The sequence below is a fragment of the Lynx canadensis genome, chromosome E3 (genome assembly GCF_007474595.2).
Source record: "Lynx canadensis isolate LIC74 chromosome E3, mLynCan4.pri.v2, whole genome shotgun sequence".
NCBI classification, from domain to species: domain Eukaryota; kingdom Metazoa; phylum Chordata; class Mammalia; order Carnivora; family Felidae; genus Lynx; species Lynx canadensis.
This window is the reverse complement of record NC_044318.1, coordinates 16,067,198-16,092,440: the sequence shown is the minus strand read 5'-3', so window position 1 is coordinate 16,092,440 and position 25,243 is coordinate 16,067,198. Positions and strand designations below refer to the sequence as shown.

At 44.6% G+C, this 25,243-nt stretch overlaps 1 protein-coding gene across 1 annotated transcript; it reads left to right on the top strand.

The window, feature by feature from the left end:
• GP2 (glycoprotein 2) lies at positions 1-17,791 on the top strand. The gene is made up of 11 exons (XM_030300953.1): positions 1-75; positions 1,330-1,459; positions 3,794-4,180; positions 5,036-5,146; positions 7,320-7,531; positions 8,030-8,178; positions 9,366-9,611; positions 10,487-10,649; positions 11,500-11,584; positions 12,827-12,871; positions 15,535-17,791. The coding sequence occupies exons 2-11, from the start codon at positions 1,378-1,380 to the stop codon at positions 15,591-15,593; spliced, it is 1,539 nt and encodes a 512-aa protein (XP_030156813.1). The 5' UTR covers positions 1-75; positions 1,330-1,377; the 3' UTR covers positions 15,594-17,791.
• The last annotated feature ends 7,452 nt before the right edge of the window (positions 17,792-25,243 follow it).

The following is a 25,243-nucleotide window of genomic DNA, read 5'->3' as shown; positions in this document are numbered from 1 at the left end:
ACAATAAAAGGATGGTCCACAGTAGGCTTTCCCAGAGCTGGACAGACGAGGGCCACCCTGTGTTCTTCCCCCAAGGTAAGTCCTACTTCAAGACCCAGCAGGCTTTCTCCTGATTTGGTAGGTGCTCCCCTATCATCTCTGACCCACTGGATGTGCTAGGGTTGTTTATTTCTAGCAACTTTGAGAAACAGCAAGGACTTTGGATCCTGGCCCTATCAAATATTCCAGATATCACTCTGTGTCCAACTCAACCACAATTCCAGCTACCTGCTGGCTACTCCAGGTCTACAGATGCCTCCTGCCTCCTCACCCTGCCCGTCCTCCAGGAACGTAGGCCCCTACTTGGGATCTCATCCCTAAGAACTGCCAGATCTGCGTGCTCTCTAACATATTCATGATATCCCTTCCAGAAACAGATCTCTAGCTTCAACCTGAGTCTTCCAGAGGCTTTAAGAAGTCATCAGAAATTTGTCCATCCGAGCAAAGTTTTCCAGAAAAGGGAATGTTGCTGATTTGAATGTTGGCAGGCTCTTCATAGCTCTTTGTTTCTGCCCTCCCTACCCCCCATTTACTTTTTCATTCACTGCTCAGACCTTTAGTGAGCCCCCTTGTGTGTCAGACACTGTGCTAGGAGCAAGCTATGTGGGGCTCAGTCTGACATGGTCCCACACTCACAGAAACCTACACGTATATAGGGTGCTTCAGGAGTCTCTTAGCACGGCACGTGATACACAGAACTAAGAAAGCAGCTGCTACTTTTGTCTGTAGATACTCACAGCACTGTAACTTTCTCCTCCATCCAGTCTTCCAGAGTCTCTATCTGTACCTGAGCAAGAACCAACCTGGGGCATTCTAGGATGTCCTACAGCACCGGCCACCTCTAAGCTTGCCTTTGGTTCTCTTGATGCCAACCTCATCCCTTTGGCAAGCCACCTACTCTCATTACCCCCACCTCCTTTCTGCAAGTCACGCCTGCTTTAAAACAACACAGTCCTTCATGAAGGAAGTCATAGGTCCGTTTCTGAGAACGTGGGCCTGTGGTCTTAAACAAGCTATTTAATTTCCAGCACAGTGCCTGCATGCAGGAGGAGCTCAGTAAATATTTCTGTGATACATATGTTCTGAGTCCCATCTCCCTCTTCATCCATAAAAGGGAACAATAATAGTACCTTCCCTGGATGGTGGTTCAGAGCCTTAAATGAGCTAAGGTATGCAAGGGGCTGAGTACAAGCCATGGTGCTGAACTGATGTGAATTTCTTTCTAACCCTTATACCCAGAGGAATGACTTCTGTCACCCTGATTGTATCTGGGTCTTTCCCTCCCCCTAGCTGCATGGAGAGTCTGCATGCTGCTGAGTAACCTACACATCTCAGCTTATGGAAATGATGGTGGGCTCTTATGTCTTGTGGCTGGCCTTGGCCTCCTGCATTCTGACTCTGGCATCTACAGAACAGCAAGGTATGTGCTCTGTTCATCTGGCATCTCAGATGGCCCACCAAACCTGGGGAGAGGGGGAGTGTAGAGAAGGCAGTTCAGGGTCAGTGAGGAGAAGAGGGACATGTCTAAAGCAAAGACTCAGCAGCTAGAAGTCAAGGGGAACAAGATGAGAGAAACCAGAATGCAGCCATAATCTCTCAAAGACTCAAATCAGAAATCCCCACTGTGAGGACCATGGAGCCAGTTAATATAACTTCCTATGCCCAGATATGTGGAGCTCAGATAGCGGATTCATGGGGACATGAATCGCCCAGTCACTCTGTGCCCTTGCTTTGGCAAGTACCTTCTCCTTCCTCTGTATGTTTGCTCATCTGTAGAAAGAAAGGATTGCAGGTAGTGATTTCTTGGGGTGCATGCAAAGATCTGTGGATTGGGCACCTTAGATGGTTGTAGGAAATGTCCTCAGGCTCAACACCAGGGTGAAATCTCTGCCTGTATCAACTGTGGAGGGGGCTGTGGGGAGGGGAGAGGAGGGACTCAGCTCATGGTGTCCCTTGGGAAAACACATCGTGTGGGAGGGAAATAATCCAAGAACAGCTAGTGCAGTGACTTATTTCCTTAAAACAAGCACATACATAAGCAAGGCTTGAAAATCTTTTTTTCTAAAAACTCCCTCTACCGTGTATTACAAGAATGCAATCCTGCGTGTGTTCTTAGTCCATAATTCAGGCTCTCACACCGTTCAGTAAATCAGAACTGGAGGAGAGAACCAGCCTCAACTCCTCTTAGGACTCAGGTGCTGTGTTTGGCATTTTACACTTATTACCTCATTTAATCCTCTAGCAATGCTTTAGGGTTTTATTTCCTCAAAACAGGGGACACATTCCAGGAAGACTACAGCAGTGCATGGCAAACTCTTAAAAATTCTTTTGATGGCTATGTATATTTTTTCATGTGTATTAAAAATCTGTAACTAGTACAACATACCTATGGTATCACAGATATTATTCCTTAGGATGAAACAACTTTATAAAGAGAAGCATTGAAAGAAACATATTAAGTAGATAATTGGATAGGGGGACACAGATGTGGCAAACACCATGACTCAAGGCATGAGAATGGAGGGAGTTTGGGAACCACTAGCAACAGGTGTTGTTTTGCAGATTCGTCTCAGGGGAGTTGAACCACCTGTCAAGGTCATCCAGCCAGCAGGTGTGGAGCTTATTTAAACTCAGAATGACCAGCCCGCCCCTTCACTTCTCAGCCTCTTCACACATCATAGTTCCTGAATCTGCTAAAAACAGATCAGCAAAATCAGAAAGGGTCATGTTAGAGCAGTGGTTCTCCATTGGGGGTGATTTAAGCAATATCTAGAGACAACTTCCAGGAGGAAGGAGCTACTGAAAGCTAGTGAGAAGAGCCCAGGGAAGCTGCTGAACATCCTATAATGCACAGGATGCCCCCACCCCCGCCTGCCCCAACACAGAATTATCCATCCTCAAATATCAGTAGTGCCAAGGTTGAAAAACCTTGTGTTAGATCTGTAGCTACTGATAATGGGAAAATGTCTATGATATATTAAATAAAAATGTAAGTGTAAAAAAAAGGGGTGCCTGCGTGGCTCAGTCGGTTAGGTATCCAACTTCAGCTCAGGTCATGATCTCAGTTTGTGGGTTCGAGCCTCGCATTGGGCTGGGTGCTGACGGCTCAGAGCCTGGAGCCTGCTTCAGATTCTGTGTCTCCCTCTCTCTGTGCCCCTCCCCTGCTCACACTCTGTGTCTCTCTCTCTCAAAAATAAATAAACATTAAAAAAAAATTTTTAAAGCTGTACAGCATTAAACCCATTAAAAAAAAAACCCTATAGTTTAAACATATGCATAGAAAGAGTCTGAAGACTATACAATAAATTTATGGATATTTCTGGGGATGGAATGGACTTGTGACAACTTTCATTACTACTTTATTCAATGACATTTGAAGTTTTTTCCAATCAGCCTGTATTGCATTTATAACACATAGACAGGACCATAGTATATGGTTGCACAGGGGAGCGCTGCACAACTCTAGAGCCTGGGGGAGGGCACCACGCTCAATGTGAAGGATGCCCCTTGGAACTGTGCAGGGTGGAGACCTTAGTGTTCTTAATGCCTATAAAATACCACACAAAGTCCTCATTATTATTCTGACTCCAAGGTGATGAAGGCTAATGTTTAATGAATGGGTTGTGTGCCTCATGTCCTCATTAGGGTCCTTAAGCATATTGAAAACAGAGTGTGTTGGGGGGAGGTGAGGGGGATAAAAATCCTGTGGGCTCTGAGGATGCTCAGTAAACCCAAGCACACTGTTGCTTTCCAGGTGACAGATACTTCACCAACAGTAGTTCCTATGACCCCTGCCAGAATTACACCCGCCTGGACGAACCCTCCCGAAGCACAGAGAACACGAGAGAAGGCCGGGTGTGTGACAGGGACAAGCATGGCTGGTACCGCTTTGTGGGAGATGGAGGAGTAAGGATGCCAGAGACCTGTGTCCCAATGTACCGCTGCCAGACAGATGCTCCTATGTGGCTGAATGGGACCCACCCCACGCTTGGGGAGGGCATTGTCACCCGCACCGCTTGTGCCCACTGGAGCGGCAACTGCTGTCTCTGGAAGACCCAGGTGCTGGTGAAGGCCTGCCCGGGCGAGTTCTATGTATACCAGCTGGAGGGCACCCCCAAGTGTAATGTGAGATACTGCACAGGTGAGCCGCAGAGAGATGGGGGCAGCTGTGGGGCGGGGCCACCAGCTACCGGGTGACTTGCCAGGCCTCAGCAGAGTGAGTGGAGCAGGCCAGGAGACTAAGCAGAGCAGCCTGGATTCAACTCCTGCCAGTTACCGCCCAGTGGGGATGTCACCCAAGGTTGCCAGCCTTCCAACATTTCAAGTACGGCCAGAAATTCAGATTGGAGGGTGAAATACCCCTGATATACCATATGTGTAGCATAATATGAAGAACTCAGGCTCACTCAGATTTAGATTCCATTTGGGCAGTTCAATTTATCTTTCTGAACTTGGGTTTTCTGATCTGAAAAAATGGATAATGGCAAAAGTAACAGCCAGTGCATAGTGTTTCTGCTCCTATCCAAAGCCCTTTAGACTACTAACTCATTTAATCCTCACACCAGTCTCACGAGATAGAGATACTGTATAACTATACCTGATGAGAGGTCTGGGGCGTTAAGCAGCTTTCCCAATGTCACAGAGCAGAAACATGATAGAGCTGAAATTTGAATCCAAACACTCGTTCTGCAATCTATATGCCTAACCACTATGCTACTTAGTCAAACAGTTACCATGAGAATTGAATGAGCTCATGTGTGGAAAATACTTGAACAGTGTCTGCCACGCAGTAAGCATTAGGATGGCAGCCTCTGGGTTCTCATTTCACTGGATTGGGGGTCAGAAAATCCAAGTTTGAGGCTTGACCCTTCCACTATATATTGCACATCCTTGGGTGTGACTTCTGTGCCCTGGTAGAATGACAAAGTTGGCCTTGATAGCCTCAGATGGCCCTGCTCTGCATTCTGATCCTCTTCCTCTGTGCCTCACCCCCTAGACCCCTCCACTGCAAAGGCCAAGTGTGAGAAGGCCTGCCGCCCGGAGGAGGAGTGCCGCTTTCTCAACGGCACATGGGACTGTTTGTGCAGACAGGACCTCAACAGCTCTGGTAAGTGGCTTGGTGGGGCTGGGATGTGGGAACAGTGCCACCGAGGGAGGCTGAGTGAGGCAGCAGGGAGGGAGCCTCAGAGGGTCAGGACAAGGTATAGACCAGAGTCAGTGGGGATGGAACTGAGATCAGGGAATGAAAGTTCTCAAAGCCATTTGCAAGGATGGGAGAGCAGGGACGCAACAAATTGCCAGGTCAGTCTTCGGACCATGGTCTCAGAAAGCAGCTCTGGCATGGGCCAGCTTGACCCACAAGGGTGAAAGGTACTACGGACAAGCACCCTGCTAGTGTGGAACCTGTATTCAAATATCTGCATGTGAGAAACAAGGGCAGACTCTTTTGCTAGTCCTGGATTTGTGACTTAGTAGCTCTCTGGGGCCTGGGACAAGGCATCTATACTTTCTGAGCCTTAATGTCATCATCTGTAGAAGAGGAATAAGAGAATAGTAAAAATAGCCACCATACAGGGCAATTGTGAACATTAAATCAGAGCAGTCCAAATGGGCAGGCTTGTCAGGTGATGAGGTTCTTGTCCCAGGAGGTAAGCAAGCAGAGGCAGATGACCCATGAGAAAAAATGCCATAAACAAGCCCTAAACCCTGGATGGGGGGTGGATGAGCTTCCCATTATTTCCTTCCCTCCTAGGATTCTAATGAGGGCCTTAGACTCTTGCCCTTGCCACAAGCATGCCTTCCTCTGAGCACACTCCCAGCACACTTCCAATTTCTCTGTGGAAGAGAAAGTGTTATAGACAGAGGGGAAAGCACAAGCATATGTTTGGAAAACTGGGCTGGAGTGTGGATCATGTGGTGCGTGAGTGTGCCTGGCAGGAGTGGGGTAGGGATGAGGGGCAGGAAACTGGAAGGAAACAACCCTGCTCTCCATGAAGTCTCTCTCTGCTCATTGGGTAGACGAGCCCCCAGAGGGTCAGAGCTGTTTCCTGGGATGTGGGCCATCACAGAATCAGAATCAGATGTTGGGCTTCAAGGATGCCCTCCCTGTACCTGGAGACTCCTAGCGCATCCTTGGCAGGTCCTGTCAGGTGACTGGGTGAGCAGGTGGCCTGCCCTCGAGTCTTCAATGGTGGCTACTTAGCAAGTCCCTTTGCTTCCAGGAATAACCCCTTTGTGATCTGGCTTTTTTGCTGACTTCTCCATCTCTTGCACTCCACCCCCAACCATTCTAAGTTCCTGTACCTCTGAGCTCCGCATGTCTGTAAACACACCATCCTCTCCCATCACCTCTGCTGTGGTGCCCTCACTTGCCTTATACACCTGCAAAGCTCCTACTCTCTACTAAGTTTCAGCCCTCTGTGAATCTTTCCCTGACTTAACGGAAAGACTCAGATATACCTTCTTGTGTGCTCCCTCTGCACCTAGCACACACTTCAGTTAGTACTTTCCCCATATTGCATTATAATAAGCTATTGACATGTTGGTTCTTAGGTAAGACCAAGGAATCCTCTCGAGCTGTGTCCATGTTTATTTTTGTGTTGAATGTGCCACCCACATGGAGAAAGTGGTTAGTAAATGTATTTGAATCAATGCATTCATAAATATAATAGAAATGGTATTTCTCTTAATTTACTATCCATCTCCCCTATGAGAATGTTAGCTCTCTATATAAGCGTGGGGATTTTGTCAGTTTTGACAAACACTGTGTCCCCAGTACCTATAACGGTGCAGACAGTAAATGCTCAAGCAGTATTTGTTGAATAAATGTTGAATGAATGAATGAATGAATGAATGGAATGAATGAGTGAATGAACAAATGAACAAAATACAGTGGCTGTGAACCTGTCAGATGTACTGGCTTCACAAAGCCAGGCAATCAGAGTAGTGTGTGTGTCTAGTTTTGATTCTAGTCTGAAAGGCAGGATAGTCCTGCTTCCCCAAAGACCCCAATCCCCAGAAACCCCGATTCCTGATCCCTGAGATATGAAAGCTCTCCCCACACCTGCACATAGGATGCTTAGAAATCTTGGGCCAGGGGCCTTGCCAACCTCATCTGCCACAAGCCTGGGTGTGAATCCCACCTTGGTCCCAAGTACCTACTAGTCTACCCTCTACTCCCTGGTGGATATGGGGGCTTTTCCAGAGGGCAGAGAATGTGGGCTCTGCCCATTGCTTCCAGAGCCCTGTCCACTCCACCAATCCTCTTCTCAACTTTCCAGATGTTCACGGTTTGCAGCCTAAGCTGGACTGTGGGGCCAAGGAGATCAAGGTGTCACTGGACAAGTGTCTGCTGGGAGGCCTAGGTTTTGGGGACAAGGTCATTGCCTACCTGCGTGACGGGAACTGCAGCAGTACCATGCAAAGACAGGACAGAAACTGGATGTCTGTGACCAGCCCTACCCAGGCTAGGGCCTGCGGAAACATCCTGGAGGTGAGTGGTGTTTATACCACGGCTGCCAGAGGGTGGGAGCTGGGCTGTGAAGCCCAGTTCAATAGTTGTAAGACCTTGGTCAAGTCACTTAGCCTCTCTGGGCCTCTGGTCGAAGGCGAGATTACACATTCATGAACGTGTTCATTCACATGAATAGTTTAGAACATGTTTGCTGATTGAGCTCAATAAATGTAAGCTACAATTATGATTACTCTAATCAGGGGTGATGTGGGAGGGGTCAACATGGGAGCAAGCATGGTGGTTGCTGATTCTCCCCATGGGCCAAAAACTACTATTCCAGTTCTTGATCTGGGATCCTCACACCCTTTCCCATAAAGTGTCATAGCCACTGGGGCAAGAGGCCCCTGTGCTTCCTTGCAATCAGAAGGTAGGGTGGCAGTGTGATTGAGAGCATCAACCTTGCAGTCAGGCAGGCGTGAGTTCCAGATACATTTACATACACATAACCATATATGTGGTCTTGTTTTTATGTCAAAGAGAAATGGAACCCATGCCATCTACAAAAACACCTTCTCCTTGGTCAATGCTTTCATCATCAGAGACACCATCCTCAACATCAATTTCCAGTGTGCCTACCCACTGGACATGAAAGTCAGCCTCCAAACTGCCCTGCATCCCATTGTAAGGTAAGGCACTGACCCTCACTCTTTGACCCATAACCCTGACATTGATCATATTCACTTCAAGCACAGTTTATGATGTCTTTAGGATGCCGCCTACCTCCTTCAGGAGCTCTCACTCTTACCATCATTCATTCTGCAGATATTTGCTGATCATAGATTAATGTTCAGCACGCACAAGGCAGAAGTAGAATATTTTGTGCCTGTTAAAGATTATTATCATTAAATAATGTAGCAACATGAAATAATGTTAATTAAATATGCTAAGGAACAAAAAGAACACCATGGTTTCATTAATCTTGGGGAAGAAAGGAATTAAGCAACTAATTATATCAATCATTACTCACAAGTGACATGAATGCAATGTGGGAGAAGCAAAGGGCACTGAGGGCTCAGGGAGCAAGGGCCCCTGACCTAGCTTTGGTGGGTTGGGGATGGTGGGAGCAGGAAGGCTTCCCTGCAGATGTGGGATCTAAGCCAGGATCAGCTTTGATTGGATAAGCACATCAAATTCACTAGAAAGAGAACCAAATAGCAATTTGGGTGGGGGTCCATTTGGGAAGAGGCTTTCATCTGTTGTGTCACTGCTGTCTCACTATGCCCGGAATGGTGCCCTGCAGAATGGATTCCTCAGCATTTCTAGACTCGATGGGGGACTTTCTGAGGGTGTCAGAACTCCAGGGTGCCCTTCCTATCCCCTAATTGCCTCCTGGGCTCACAGAGGAGCAGGATTAGGACTAGAGATTTTTTAGTTCAATGGTTTTCAGACTGTATTGTGTTGGGGCCCCAAGTTTCATAAGAAATTAAAATTAAAGTCGTTTCTATTTTAAAATGGATGTTTCACTGGTGACTGTGGGGTGGAGACAGGAAATCTGCTGCTAAAAATGGTGAATCCACAGGTCTTGTCCCATTACAGTGGGGAAGACAGAGGTGTAAACTTGCAGTTACTTTCTGAGTGAAGGAAATATGAATGATCTGTGAGGTGGGGAGAAATGGTGGAGATCCTGGAGACACACTCATGTATTTGCCAAGTTTAGTGCCTAGGGGATACTCAATGCTCAACTTAAGTGGGTGATTGAATCGTTCCTTTAGGGATCAGAGATGTGCCTTTGCCTTCGTAGCCTCAAGCAAGTGCAGGGCTAGATTTATCTTGTTCTCACTGACGGAAACTCTCCTGGCTTTCCTTTTCTCAGTTCTCTGAACATCAGTGTGGACGGGGCAGGAGAGTTCACTGTCAGGATGGCCCTGTTCCAAGACCCGAACTACACATCTCCTTACGAAGGGGCTGCAGCTGTGCTGGCTGTTGAATCTATGCTCTATGTGGGTGCCATCTTGGAGAGAGGGGACACCTCCCGGTTTAACCTGTTGTTGAGGAACTGCTATGCCACACCCACCAAAGACAAGAATGACCCTGTAAAATATTTCATTATCAGAAACAGGTGATGAGCAACTCTGGGTTATCTTTTGGCCTGAATAAGATTTGGGGGGAAAGTGATCACTTTGACCCTACCTGACAGTTGTGTTAATTGGCTTACGTCTTTTGGAAGATAATTGGGTGTTACAGATCATGACCATCCCCTTTGACCCAGGAATATCAATATCACTCCTGAAATTTTAGCCTAAAGCATTAATACAAAATAGGACAAGGTTAAGAAATGCCAATTATTTTTCAGTTCAGTATCCTTTATAACTTTGGATATAGGTTCATAATTCAAAAATAGGGACTTATTAAGTAATGATGGACTATTATATAGGTATTAACACTGACTAATCAACATGAAAACACCAATGACAAGTGTTATGGGACAAAGTATCATAGAAATTGTTACCTGGAAAAAGCAAAGGGAAAATGCATACCCTATATCATGATTCAAACCATACTAGCTAATACTTATTGAGTTTAGCTATGTGCTAAGCAGTGTACATGGACTGTGTCACTAAATGCTCACATCAACCCCAGGGGGTATGGATTATTGTCTCTGCTCTACAGATAGGAAAAGTGAGGCCCAGACAGGTTAAGTCATTTGCTCATGATCACTTAGTTAGAAAGTGGGTCTAGCTGGAATTGAAAGCAGTCTATCTCACTTCAGAGACTGTACCCTGCAGAAATGAAACCACACGCGCTGATGGATAAACATCTTGGAGGAAACCCAGAGGAATAAAAGTCTATGTCAGGATTGACGGGGGGAAACAGGGAACTCTTTAATTCTCTTTGATGATGTTTTTATACTGGATACAGATTACAGATACAGCCAAGGGCCTCAGGTCCCCTGAATTGCTCTAGAATGTAGACCCTCACCCTGTCGCCCTCCAGCTGTCCAAATCAACGTGACTCCACCATCCATGTGGAGGAGAATGGGGTGTCCTCAGAAAGTCGGTTCTCAGTTCAGATGTTCATGTTTGCTGGAAATTATGACCTAGTTTTTCTGCATTGTGAGATTCATCTCTGCGATTCCCTTAATGAACAGTGCCAGCCGGTGAGTATCACTTTAGAGTGAACTATTCAGAGCTTGACAGGGGGCCTAATACCTAGTAGGCTCTCCGTATGGATTTATTGGATTTATGAATGGATGGAAAGAAGGAAGGGAGGGAGGGGAAGAGAGAAGGAAGAGAAGAAAGAAAGAAGGATGAATGGATGGACATTCAGCCTCCAAAAAGCCCATGTGTAGGCAATTATTGTGTCCCTAGAAAGCAGAACAGATGAAGGAGACTGTTGATGAGGTTTCCTTGGCACAAGACATATTGTGAATGATTTCATAATTGACTTTTTTAGTGCTTACTCCTTGTCAGGAATTACACTAAAACTTTCATATGCCTTGTCTAATTTAATTCTCATAACAGCCCTTCACATAGATTCTTTATTGACCTCATTGTACAGTGAGGAACCTGAGCTTCAGGTCTTTTGCCCAAGGGCAACACAGCTAGAAAGCATCAGAGCTGGGACGTACCTCCATCGTCCATGCTTTTAACCCCGATTTGGCAGTGCCTGCTAGTAGTTAGCATTTGGTGGGTGCTTTCTATGTGTCTCTGTGTTGTAGACACACTCATCTTAATCTTCACAACCAGGAAGGTATATTTAATAGTAGTAGGGAGGTGAAGTCATTAGTCCCAAATTAGAAAACTAAAGGGAGTGGAGATGAGATTCAAACTTGGGTTTGTGTGACATCACAGTGAGGATTCTCTAGACTAAGAAAAACACAGCCTCAGAGTTAGGGCCATAGGGTGGGTGGGGTCCCATCCTTGGGCCAGATATGCCCATTGCAGGGGCAGCCTGGATAGCAACTGTGCCTTTAAATGTTGGTATAATGAGATTTCTCCATCCCACAGTCTTGCTCAAGAAGTCACCTCCGTAGCAAAGTAGTGGCTATTAACCCAGCCCAGGTTCTAGATTTGGGACCCATCACTCGGAAAGGTAAGTGGCCAACTTCTGGCGGGAAGGCCAGCTGGTCAAGTGCTGACAGTTAACCACAGATAACTGGCGTCACCATCATAACAACCTAGAGCCTTTTTAGCCTCTTCACTGTGCCCCCCCCCACCACCAGTGAATCTATCTTTACATAAGGTCATTGGTAATAATAATAGCACTTGCCACTTGTGCTGGGCCTCCTGTGTGCTAGAGACCAGGCTAAGCTCTCAGTATCCATATTCTAACTTCATCCTCCTGACTGCATCCATTTTATAGGCGAGAAATCAGAGCTCAGAGAGATTAAGTGGCTCACCCCAAATCATTCAGCTCATGAGCAGTGGGAGTTAGAACTGTACCCAGCTCAGACTGATTCCAAGGCTGTGTCCTTTCCCTTTTTCCTCCTGCCAGGTCCTCTTACCTCAGCCCCTTTTGGGTGAAGTCTAAGTCCTAACCCAACTTTGTTTTCTGGTGAATGACTATGTTTTTAAAATTCTAGTTATAATATTCTGGGGCATGATGTAGGGGAAGCTTTTCAAATGTTCCACAAATTTTCACCCATCCTACCCATGGGTTAGCAGTACTGTTATGGTTTTTATTACCCCTGGAAAGGAGGAGTCAAAAAACCTAGAAGACTGAAAGCAATTTTTTTTTGTCCTAAAAAAATTAGGACACAGTAATGTTAATAACAACAACAACAGTAATAATAATAACACACGTGGCAGGCACCAGGCAAAACATTTATATGCACTGTCACATGGAATGCTCACAGCAACTTAAGGAGGTAACCACTATTACTGCTTCCATTCTCCAGGTGAATAAACTGAGGCTATCTTGTAAAGAAGGCTCTGCCTTGAACTGTCCTGCCTCTTTACTGAGGCCTCAACTTGAAAAGCTTCATGTGGTACCACAGCGTAGTTGGAAGGTTAGCAGCTTTCATTTTGGAATCAGATAGACTAGAGTTCAAATCCCAGCTTTGCTACCTACAACAAGGTCAACTTGGCCTTGGGCAACTGAGCCTCAGTCTTCTCATCTGTTGAATGGGGATACAATCCCTCTGCTGGAAGAATTAAGTTTCAAATGCATGAAATGTGCTTAGAAAGGGAACTGCTAAACAACAGATGTCTCAACAATGTGGGCTGTCGATGGCTGTGGTGACCAGGTCCAGAAGAACTTGGAGCAGCTACAGCCACAGTGCCACAGTCCCTGGCACATGACTGAGGAAACCTTCACCTCTGCTCTTGTCCCCAGGTGCTCCATCTCTTGGTGTCACGAATGGAACCCCCAGCACTGCAGGTACATCGTTTTCTCCTATCTCCCTGCCCTTCCTCCCAACCCTCTCTCCCCCCTCTTCAATTCGGTGCACATTGAGTTAGCCTGTGCTGACAACTGTGGACATGGAAATGAATCAGTCCCACGTCTGGCTCGCAGTGTAGCACAGGAGCCAGTAGTTTAACAGCAAGTATGTATCACAATACCTGGTACCTGCCTACCATGTGCCAGGTGTTGTTTTACATGCTGAAGATATAATAATGAACAGGACAGGACAGGTGCCTGCCCTCATGGAGCTTATATTACAGTGTGGGAAAAGGCAATAAAAAGTTAGCGAGATAATTAAGAAAAGAGGGTGATGTGATAGAAAGTTACCAGCATGGGTAACAGCGTCTTAAATAAGATAGTTGTTTATTTTACTCACATGTAAATGAAGTCTAGATGCAAGCAATCCAGGACTAGCAGAGTAGCACCACAAGGTCATGAAGAATCCAAGTTCTTTTCAGCTCACCCCTCCACATTCTTCATCCTCATGGTCCAAGATGGCAACCAGAGCTCCAATCATCATCTAGTCAGCAGGATGGAGGGAATATAGAAGAAATCACTGAGTGTTAAGGAACATTCCTGGAAGCTGGCACCTTATACTTCCACTTATATTTCACTGGCCACTGCTTAGTCACACCTGGTTGCAAAGGAAGCTGGGAAATGTAATCTTCATGCTGGGTAGCCGTGTCCCTAACCAATGTTTAATGGTTCTATTAATAAGGCAGGAAGGAAAAATAAATACCAGAATAGGTAAATGGACAAAAAAATGTCCACAGAAGGTGATATTTGAACCAAATAAAAAAAGAAGCCAGGTTTATAAATAATAAAGGAACAGCCCTATAGGCAGAATGAACAACAACTGCAAAAATGAGACAGTCAATAAGCAAATAAATCACAAACAAGTAGTGCAGAAGGAGAACAAAGAAGAGTAAATTAACTGCATTAGATAAGGTCAGGCAAGAATTTCAGCAGGTGGCAATATCTGAATGGGGTTTTTGTGGATGAACTGCAGTTCAACAGGGAGACCAATCCAAGAAATGTATTTTGGGCCAAAGGGAAAGCAATGCTATTAAGATTTTACTGCCCCGCCCTTCCCCAACACACAAATGACCTATATTGGTGAACCCAGACATGAAAAAGTTCTTTCTACCCTTAATTACCCAGCTAGGTAACAGTCTAAAAGTTTCCAGATAAGCTCAAGACAGCTTGCTTAATGCTAATATTCAGACAACATTCAGAAAAGTAGTGCTCATCAGAGAGAGGGGTTGGAGCTCAGGCTAAAGGCAGCTTGAGAGCAGACCTCAAGTCTCATTCATTTCTTCCAGTACTTCAGGTAAGCACAGTGCCTGGAGCAACCTGGCTTCCCAGTAGAGTCTGCCAGACTGACTAATTTCTAGGGTGGGCAATGGGTTCTGGAGCCTTCTGGAAGAGGAAGGGATCAATCTTATGTGGTATGAGACTGCCACAAGAGGGCACTTATGGCATTCATTGTTTGCTATCTCCCACAAACATTTCTGATGTTTTAGAATTAATTGAACTTCAGCCTGTTTCATAATTGCAAACTGGTTGTCATACACTAATATTTCTGAAAATTGTGATATTCTTCACCACCCTCCCTTCTAGGACATTAGCAAGTTACTTTGAAATTTGTGGGACGGGGAGAAGTTATAATCTTGTGGTGGGAAGGGGTACACATGCCTCTCCCAGGCCCCCCAGTATAAGGCAACTATCATCTAGGATCCATGTCTTTCATTAACACTGAGTGTATGGTAACTTTCAGAGGAGATATGACCCCAACCTTCCCACATCTTAGGGTCTAATTTTCAAAACCAGTACTTATACGGCGTTTACCATGTATCAGGCACTGTTCTAAATGCTTGATATGAATTTACTCACTTTAACCTTAAAAAATCCCATGAGGTAATAGCTGCTAGTGATATTTCTGTTGTGCATACAGATGAACTCAGGCATGGAGAGACTCAGGAACTGGGCCTACACAATTAGTTGTAGAGCTAGGATTCTAAGCTAAATAGGCCTCAGAGGCTTTGTAACCTCTGTTGTCTTTCTACTTCTTTAGTATTAGAGTAAGTAATGTTAGCTGCTGTGACAATCCTCAACTTATTGTGCCTTTACACAATAGTTTATTTCCCACTAGATCACTGGGGGGATACAGTTCTGTGCTTTGCAATCATTAGGAACTCAGGCTCTTACCTTCTGGTAACTTCTGGCAACTCCACTATCCCCAGCAAGTCCTCTGCTGGCGTCTTGGCTTCTGGTGCCTGGATGTGGATGAGAGAACATATAAAATCATGTAGGAGGTTTTAAGGACCATGCCTAGAAACAGCATATATGATTTTTACCTATATTCCACTGGCCAGATTCAATCACATGGTCCCACCTTCCTGAAAAGGAGGATGGAAGTAAAATGCCTTCCAATGTGCCCAAAGGAATATGAAAAAGTGATGATTTGATAGCTTTGCCTCTACCATATGACCCCTTTGCCATTTTCCAGGGGCTATAACCTAGAACAGATATTAATATACTTTGTCTTGTCCTTGTAAGGCAGAGGATAGAGAGGAAAGCTTGCTTTGGCTGTTGAGCTCCAAAGCCAACACTTGACAGGCATCTCTCTTCCATTTCAGGGTTCCTGGTGGCCTGGCCCATGCTTCTCCTGCCTGTCCTTCTGGCTGGGCTGTTCTGAGACCTCAGCTGGGCACGTGGCCTTAAAGCTCGTGTTCTTCCCTCTGGCGATGGCTTCCGGTTACCTTTTGGCTACGCTGGTTCTCTCTCTGAATCACATAGACAGTCTTGGTGTTCACACACTCCAGGACAGGCTAGATTTTGGGAGACAGAAGAGTTTTTCCTTGTTCAACACTCTCTGTGCCTTTATATTCCTCTTTTTCTCACAGTGGGGGCTCTGTTGGCCTGGCCTGGCCTGACTTCCTCATTTATTAGCAGGATCTCAAGGTCAGACTTGCTACATGCCTCTGTGGCTCCAGCCTTTACTAGAAATGTAGCATGTCTATAACTCCAGGGAAGATGGGCTGTGTCACTGGGGGGAAGAGGAGGGGGATGGGTTTGTAAAGAAGGCACTTCCCCACAGTTCCTTCCCAAGTACCCCTTGTTCTTACTGCTGATGAATTGAACAGACTGATCCTTGCTTTCACCCGTGTCCTCTGATATATTTCCATCATGATCTCAACAGTCGCCATGGGAATAATTGTAAAGGGTCCACTTTTGGAGACTCTACTCCAGAGAAGACTGGGTCCCATTGCTCCTCTGTCCCCCACCATGCCGTAGACATGCTTTGACGTGCCTAGGGCTAAGCAAAAACCTACCCTGGGACCCAAATGCTGGAGGGATTTCTTGGTTTGGATGCTGAGATGCTGTCACTCCAGAGTACAACTCTAGCTCTGAATAGTGGTGTGCTTATGAAGTCCCAGCAGTCCCCAGGGTGTCGACCCTGCCATGGGGATATAGCAGCAGTACCTGGGGGATGAGTGAAGTCCCTTTCTTGAGACCTCTAATGGGCTCTCACAAAACACTCCACAAAGATACCACAAACAGAGAAGGCTTCCCTTTCCTGCAGCTACACACAGGGCCCCTCCAAGTTGGCCTCAGGGAAAAATGATCAGATCAGGGCCAAGCCACGGGCAGGGTGGGGTGGATGGAGCCTGTTTATCTGCCAGGAGAAGACTTTCCAAAGTGCTCTCAAGTTCAGAGGTAGTGTGTTTGCAAGAAATAGAAACCCAATCCAATCAAATCAGGCAAAAGGAGAATCAATTATAAGGATACAAGAGCAAAAAGTCCAAGAACAGAAGATACAACCTGGCTATATGAGAAAAACCACCAGAAACCAAAGTTTGTCTTTCCATCGGCCATTCTTCCTGAAACCACACAGCCTTTACATCTTTGGGTGTCTCCTTTATTCCCCCCTGTCCTGAAACTAGCTTTTCCTGTTCATTTACCATGTCTGAATTAAATATGGACATTGCAGCTTCACCTCACTTACTAATTCAGGGACCACAGAGACCAACTAGCACTTGGTACCCTACATCCAAATTGTACCAGGGGTAATGTGATTTCCCTGTTTCAGTCAGAGTGCTTCCCTTGGTCCAAACATCTGAGGCCAGGTGAGTGGTCTTATCTAATGCAAACATAGCCAAGGGGGCTTACAAGAAGGGGCAGGTCTCAAACACAGGGCAGTGTTTCCTGGATTGACATCTCAAAAGGATGTTACTACTATAATAGTGGCTTCTTTAAAGGGGAATTTCTTGGGAGGAATTGCTTCTGTTTCCCGGTAATTCAGAGAATTCATAGGTACTACATTTCAAGGGAGGAGGTGCACTGAGAATGCACCTGAAAGAGAGGTCAGAAGGTCCTAACCTTTTCCTTTCTCTGAGGCTCATCTTCTTCCTTCTGTAGAATAAAAGGGCTGGGCTAGAACAAGATTCTCTAACATTTAGAGTGGAACTCTTTCTTTAAATACAAATCTACATGAGCATCCAATAGGCAGACATTAAATGCTAATAGACTCTTGTTGATGTTAGGTAAGGGGCTTAACTCTCCTGTCTGTGATTCCCTCTTCCTCTTTGATTCTGGGCCATCAAAGAAACTCCATCATAACCCACAGGGTTACCAAAGACAAAGTTCTGTAACTTCCTGGGACACATCACCTCTAATAACTCTTCCAGTGTAAAGTACATGGGATTCTACTTAACAAAAGTCAACCCTGGCTATTTGTCTATCTGTCTATGAATCTAGCTGGCTGGCTAGCTAGCTATCACAAACTCTCCTACTCTACCTGCCCCCCATATATCTACCTATATATCTGTCATCTGTCTAGCTAGTAACAGCTTTTTGTTTTCCACAAATGGGTATACTAAATGAATAACAATCTCTGAATGTCCAGCCTACTTTATTCATCTGATCAACACTAATCTGCTGAGCAACTGCTATGTCCCAGATCCAAGGGCCTAGGTAAAATAATGAATGAATCACAGTCCCTGACCTTAGAGGTTCACAATTTGGTGGAACACAAGCACACAAAGAGGCACTCACAGGCAGGTCACACTCAAGCATGCATACCCGCTGACCCTCAGGTACAGGGCTTATATACCCATACCAACATACACATTCTAACAGATACACATATCAACCTCAGGTGCCCAAAGACACATTTCCACACATAGATCCTCACCTGGGCCCTCAAGCCCAGTCACTTACATATTTATTGTCATGAATAACTTAGTAACAGTCAATATTTTTAGCACATCCTATGCACCAGGCATTATTCTAAGTGCATTATGGACATTTCATCATTCCACCCTCACATTAGATATTGAAGGTAGGTACTATTATCCCTAGTTTAGAGATGAGTTAGGCAAGACTTAAAGAAGGCAATTATTCACTCAAGGACCTATAGCTTTTCAATGCTGAATTCAGGGCTTAGGCCTAGGTAGCCAAAATTTGGAGGATATACTTTTAACAGACACTGTATTCTGCCTCCATTTATACACAAAGCCCCCCTACACACACAGAGGCACTCATTTTCATACATGTACCACCATACATACATGCACCCACTTGTATACAGGCACATGGGAACACATACATGTGTAGTGACATGTGTGGACATATAATTTGTTAACAGAGGCTCTCACACATACACAGGCTTTGACATTCACAGATGCACAGGTGCTAACATGCACACTAACCTATGCATGGCCATTTAGATGCTGACACATACACTTTAGTATAGAATAAAACACAGGGACACTCATATCCTATGCTACATACACACACAAACACACACACACACACTCACTCACAGATACATAAACATATACGTATGTTCCTATAAAATACAGGACTTGAATCCCACTCCCCAAGGCCAAGACTCCACCCATGTCTCCTCTCCCATTTAGCTTTCCTCTCCTCTATCCCCTAGTCCTACCCAGCTGAGCACCAGGACAAGAAGTCCAAACCAGGGGGCACAGTGAAAATAGGCTCTGGATCCAGCATCTGGAAGATCTGGACCAGAAGGATGACAGAAACAGTGAGAAAGGACCTGACTCACATTCAGGGAAGGTGGCATCTCTGTCCTAGGGGAGCACCTAGAAGCAGCAGGTGGAGGATTCAAAGAGGTAAGGGCAGCCCTGCTCTCCAGAAGCTTCAGGTCTGCTTGGGAAACCAGGGCATACAAATTCGAGGCAGCCAAAGCTCAGTAGTGTGAGACCAAGATAGACACTGCTGCAAGATGTGGAGAAGGGACAAGAACTCCACTCGGCCTGAGAGAAGAGGGAAGGATCTGTCCACAGAGTTCCCTGTCTGAGAGAGGAATTAAGTTTCGTTCCATAAAATGCTTTATATTGTGATTTGTGTTCACAAGGAAAGGACGGGTCTGGTTGTACATATTTTATTGCAATGCTGAAACCTAGCTCCAAATTCATTGAGAAGAGCTACAGTTTTAAAGGGCAGAACCCTTAGGCTCTGGGTCCCAAAATACCCATGCAAGCACTCCCACTCCTCACACTTCACCATGGGAGTAGCTGGTTGCTAGAGAAATAAAGGAGATAAAGGATGTGAAGTCACTTTGCAACACATGAAGCATCACACAGATGATAACATCAGCACTATCATGATTATCGTCATCACCTGCTATTTTTCCCACTGTAATGTATCAAGCTGCTTCTTACCTCTCTTCATTTGTCCTCTTACTGCCTAGATGTGACCAAAAGGAGACCATTTCTTAGAATCTTTGTGTTTGCCAGAAACAGGACTCCTCGGAGCAAGTGGAAGGAACCCATCTCCTTCCTTGGCACATAGAAAAATACTTCATGAACACTTAATATGTATAAACCAGTGCACCAAACATTTTACATTTTTTTATCCAACTTAATCCTCACAATAATCCTTTGAGAAAGGTGATGTTATTCCCACTTCACAAAAGAAAAAACTGAGGCATAGGAGTTTAAGACACTCCTCAATATCATATCAATAGCAAATGCCTGTCATCTATTCAGTGCACATAGGTCAGTCAGCACTTCAAATTTCACATTTTATAGATAAAGAAGGTGTGATTAAGGAACACTAGATAACTCGCTCAGACTGCACAGTGAGGTGACATACTCCAAGACTGGAACTCAGATTTGCTTAAATTTAAAATATATGCTCTTCTTTATGCCACACAGCCTTCCTGCATGACCAGTGATGTTCTACAATGATGACTGAAAACCTACTTCAGAATCATAGCAAGATCTATGCATGTGTATTTACATGTGTGTGTGCATGTATGTGTACATGTGTGTAAGTCTGCGTGTGTGGTGGCAGCCACTAATTAACTGTGGCAAGGCTAAATGATATAAAAACCACTTTTCCTGAGACATCCTCAAGCTCCTTCCACACGCAACAGGAACTCATAAGAGTCACAGAAACTAGGAGACCCAGAGGAGATTTACAGATGATCTAATCCTACCCTCTTTAATGTCCACAAGAAAACTGGTGCGCAGAGTGCACTGAACCAGGAAGTAAGAAATTCCTGTTTCAGTCTGACTTCTGCTGATGTGAGAGTTTAAGAATGCCACTTAACTTCTCTTGGGCCATCTGTAAATTAAGATAGTAACATCCCCTCCACTACACTTAATGGTCTATGGCCCTGTCATTGACAGGTTGTGGCTGTCAAACCTTCTGGCCTCAGCACGGCCCTCTTTTATCCAGCCTGAGACTGTCTCAAGGCAGATTCCCATTGATAAACTCAGCCTCAACACCCTCGGATTGCTCAGAACCCAGGAGAGTGCCTCTCTGGTTCTGAACTGCCAAGCAGGAGGCAGCTCAGAACTCAAGAGATGACTGGGGAGCAAACTCTCCCTCCCTTGTTCCTCAAGCACTTTTCTGAAAAGCTTGGTGTGCCAGTTCCTTTGTCAGTCTTTTTTTCGCTCTCCAGGAACTCAGTGGAACTGGTAACCTTGTCAAGTGTTCCCCTCTGGTTGCAATTTCTCAGGTGGAAAAGTAGCACTTAGGGCCTCGTCCTCAAAATATTTGTGGCTGTGTTGCTCCTGCTGATGGTAACAGCAATGTGACTGTGATAAAAAAAAAAAAAAAAAAAAAAAAAAAAAAGGTAATGTCACTTTGTAGCCACAATAGTGCTTTTACTGTATTTTATTGGAGCATAATACACGTATCATGCATTCATGTATATGACTTGATGAATTTTAACAAAAGGAACACCCCCCTATAACCAGTACCCAGTTAAAGAAATAGAACAGTACCCACTTCCTAAAAAGCCTCCTTCGTGCCGTCCAGTTACAATACCTTTCAAAGGCAACCACTATCCCAGCTACTAGCACCAAGGAACTTTGTTTTATTTATATATAAATATATATGTATATATATACATTTATATTTATATTTATAAAAGAGGAATCACATATTAACTTTTTAGCTTGACTTTTATTTTTTTTAACTTTTTTAAATGTTTATTTATTTTTGAGAGAGAGAGAGAGAGAGAGAGAGAGAGAGAGAGAATCTGAAGCAGGTTCTGTGCTGACAGCAGAGAGCATGAGGCCGGGCTCAAAGTCACAAACCATGAGATCAGGATGTAAGCCAAAGTCTAATGCTTAATCTACTGAGCAACCCAGGCACCCCTCTTTTTTTTTTTGAGAGAGAGAGAGAGTGTGTGTGTGTGTGTGTGTGAGCAGGGTGGTAGGGAGAGGGAGGGAGCGAGGGAGAGAAACAGAGAGGGAGAGAGAGAGGGAGGGAGGGAGGGGGGGGGAGAGAGAGAGAGAGAGAGAGAGAGAGAGAGAGAGAGAATATCAAGCAGGCTCCATGCTCAATTCAGAGCCCAACATGAGCCTGACTGCTTATGTCTGTTATCTCTGTGAACTTCACCCATGTTGTGTTTAATTACAGTTTGATGATTCTGACTGCTGACATTATTCTATTAGAAGAATATGACCTAATTTATTGATTCTTTCTATTGCTGGTGGACATATGGCTTGTTTCAGCTATTGTGAGGCATCCTGCTTTCTTGTACATGCCTGTCAGTGAGCACAGGTACCTATTTCTGGTGATGTGTGTATACTCAGTTTTAGTAGATACTGTCAAGAAATTTTCCAAGGTGGCTGTACTTTGACCAGACATGTTTTTAACATTACAAGATGCTTTAGCCTCCAGTATCTAGTCACTATTGACACAGCTTCTTTTGGCTCTTTGAATACTCCTTCAGGCCCTCTGCACAATGCTCTGTTTTGCTGTCATAATCTCTGCCCAACCAAAGGATGGGCAAGAGCTCATCCTTTGGGTATAATGCAATGTTGCCTCTTTTCAAGCAGGCCCTGTTCCTGTTATACTCACCACTTTACATATAGTATCTAGTCCATGCCTGGTAAATGTTTAGCACTAAACAAATGTTAGCTAACGTTGCTGTTGTTGCAATAAATAGTCTTTAAGTTTTACTTCCCCAAAATCTGTGATTGTGGGAAGTCAGATTTCCTGACTCTTATCCTGGTGTACTGACCTGTATGTGCCCCTAAAGCTTCTAAATCTTCCACAGGGGAGTAGTTAGCAGGCCAAGTTTCCCCAGGCTCCTTCCTAATAGTGAGCACCTATCTTCCTGAGGATGTACAGTCCCTGTTCTCTACTAAATGGCCAAAAGAGGGCACTGTGGGAACACGTCTGCAGAAAAAGAAGGAGGTGTTCAGAATTAGAAAGAACTAGAAGGGAACTTCATTTTGAAGACCCAAACCTTAATTTTATAGATGCTTAGAAGATGTGACTTGCCCAAGGTCACACAGCTACTGGATGGTGGGCAGAGATGACTCTTAGCCCCTTGGCATTCTCCACTCTGCAGGGGAGTCACCAAGCACTGAATGAGACAACTGCCCGTGGGAGCTGTAGCCTTGAGCCTACCAAGGACCATCTGCCAAGCCTCTCATTTCCCCAAACTGTCTTCTTCCCTCCTATTCCATGAGAGAAAAGATCTAGATTTTGGAGGTGAGACAGAGCATGCTGCCCCTCTGATTCCACAATGATCTCTGAGGAAATATTTTACTTTTCTTAATAATAGCTACCAATTATTGGGCAGTTCCTAGATTCCAAATACGCTGAGTACATTGCATAAATTACCAGATTTAATCCTCAAACCAGGATGGTGTGAAGGTTCGATGTTTCTGTCTCTTCTGAGAGTCCTTTCCTGGTCACTCTCCATTGAGAGAGACTTTTCTCCACCTATTTCTACTTCATTGTATCACCCAGTTTGTTTCCTTCGCAGCTTTTACAATTATGTTTGTAACAATTCTGCCTATTTAATTGTCTACTTACTTACTGTCTGCTTCAACTCCTCTACTCCTCCCAGCAGACTCTGTGAAAGACTCTGTGAAAGAAGGATTCTGGAGCCAGACAGGTCCGGGTTCAAGTCCCAGCTGGTTCATTTACTTGCATTAGTCACTTAAACTCTGTGAGGTTGTTTCTCCCTTTGTGAAATAGGGATTCGTGCATGTATTTTACAAGTACATAGAGGACTGTACCAGTCATCTGTTGATTAGAATTCCTCTCCAACTTTGCCAACATGTGGTCATCCACCATATATTTGATTACCCTCAGTGATGAGGAACTCACTACTAAGCGGCCCAGAGAAGGCAACATGTTGGAGCATTCCAAGTTTGGTCAGTCATGAGTTACACATCTTTAGGAAAACCCAAACTTCTCTGAGCCTCAATTTCTTATTCTGTAAAGTAGGGATGGTGATGATAATACTTACCCCACAGTGATCCTATTGTTAACCTTAAAAGTAAGTTATTTTACCAGCAAAAATGGGTTTATTTGGGAATAGCAGAAAATTGTAATTTGGGACATGCAAGTTACACAAAACCACAGACAAGACTAACAAACAAAGGAGAGGAAACTTTATTTTACGGAGAAGAAGGAGGAGGCTGGGAGGGATTGTTTTGAAGGGAAGTCCCTTGGAGAAAAGCAGGACAGGAGTTCAGGGTGATGATGGTTTCTCATTGGCTGAGTCATAGGGGTGGTCAATTTCTGGTAGGAGATGGACTTCTTTTCCTGTTGGGGTTTGCAATTAATGATTCTTTCCTATTGAGAATTGTTCTATTGGAGTCTATAATTGACAATTCTCCCTATAATTGACATTGAGTGGTATGGCTCCCTCTTCTAGCCTCTGACTCTACTTAAATGAGGTTCCCCTGTATTAGTTTTCACACTTTGAAGATGAGATGAAATTGTATTATGACTTAAGGGGCTTGCATATGGGAGGTACTTTCCTCACCTTGTTCCTCAGAAAGGGAAAATGACTCTAAAAAGCACATTTTTTTTCACATTTAAGGATACCTAAAGTACTAACGTGTTTTATAATTAAATGGCATGTCATAGTTTAGAGGCAGCTTGGTGATATATAAAAAATGGTGTGTTTTATAACCAAAGCCATCTTAGAATCAGTGAGATGTGATAGTAGATGCCAGGGACAATATTCAAATTCAGGTTTGCCTAATTCCCAAAGGCCAATTTATACAACTCATTTCTGGGAAGAAGAGTCAGGTCATGGGGGAAGCCACTCAGAAGCAAACAGACAGTGGAAGACAGGGAGTATGTTCAAACTAAGACTTGTCTAAACACAGCTGCCTTCACTGCTCAGCTGGTAACTGAATTTGTAAAAGTTTCACCATACAGGTCTGTCTGCAGAAGACTCTCCTAACCACTGATGAATGGACTCCTCCACAACCCCAGCCCCAGCCAAGCCAAGCAAAACCTTAAAAACAGCTAGGGGTCATATTAATATGCTGTGCTTATGTGCCTGGGGCAAGGAGGAGAATCTGTAACTGAATTAAACAAAGATGTTCATCACCTGCTACTGTCAACAGGTAAGTCTGGAGGTGGTACATGTGGCTGTTTCAAAGGACACAGCATTAACTGAGTTTCTACGGAGTTCAAGGAATTGGGCTAGGAATTCTGAGAAAGGCAAACAAGTTTAGCTCCTCACCTCAACTCTATGAGGAAGGTATTAATATTAATCAAGCTCATTTACAGACAAGGAAAATATAGACAAGTTTAAGAAATGCATCCAAGATCACATAGCTGGAACATGTCATAGAGCAGGGATTGGAACCCAGGGTTACTTAGAGGCTGGAACTTCAAAGAAATTGGTTGAAATTATTAATTATAAACCTTAAATGGGCTATCATCCCTCCTCTTGGCTCACAGTGATCCCCAAATTCTGACAATATTCTCTCTGCAACATATACCTTGCATTAAAAAAAAAAAAAACTTGGCAAAGGGATGTGAACTCCAATATATAAGCATTCATCCACTTCACACTTTTCCAAGAATGGGCCTCTTTAT

What these genes read in the sequence shown, in the direction of transcription:
- GP2 (XM_030300953.1), top strand. Translation starts at nt 1,378, where the DNA reads ATGGAAATGATGGTGGGCTCTTATGTCTTGTGGCTGGCCTTGGCCTCC. An exon ending in TAATGTGAGATACTGCACAG is followed by an intron (nt 4,181 to 5,035) that starts GTGAGCCGCAGA and finishes CTCACCCCCTAG; the next exon opens with ACCCCTCCACTGCAAAGGCC. An exon ending in TGGAACCCCCAGCACTGCAG is followed by an intron (nt 12,872 to 15,534) that starts GTACATCGTTTT and finishes CTTCCATTTCAG; the next exon opens with GGTTCCTGGTGGCCTGGCCC.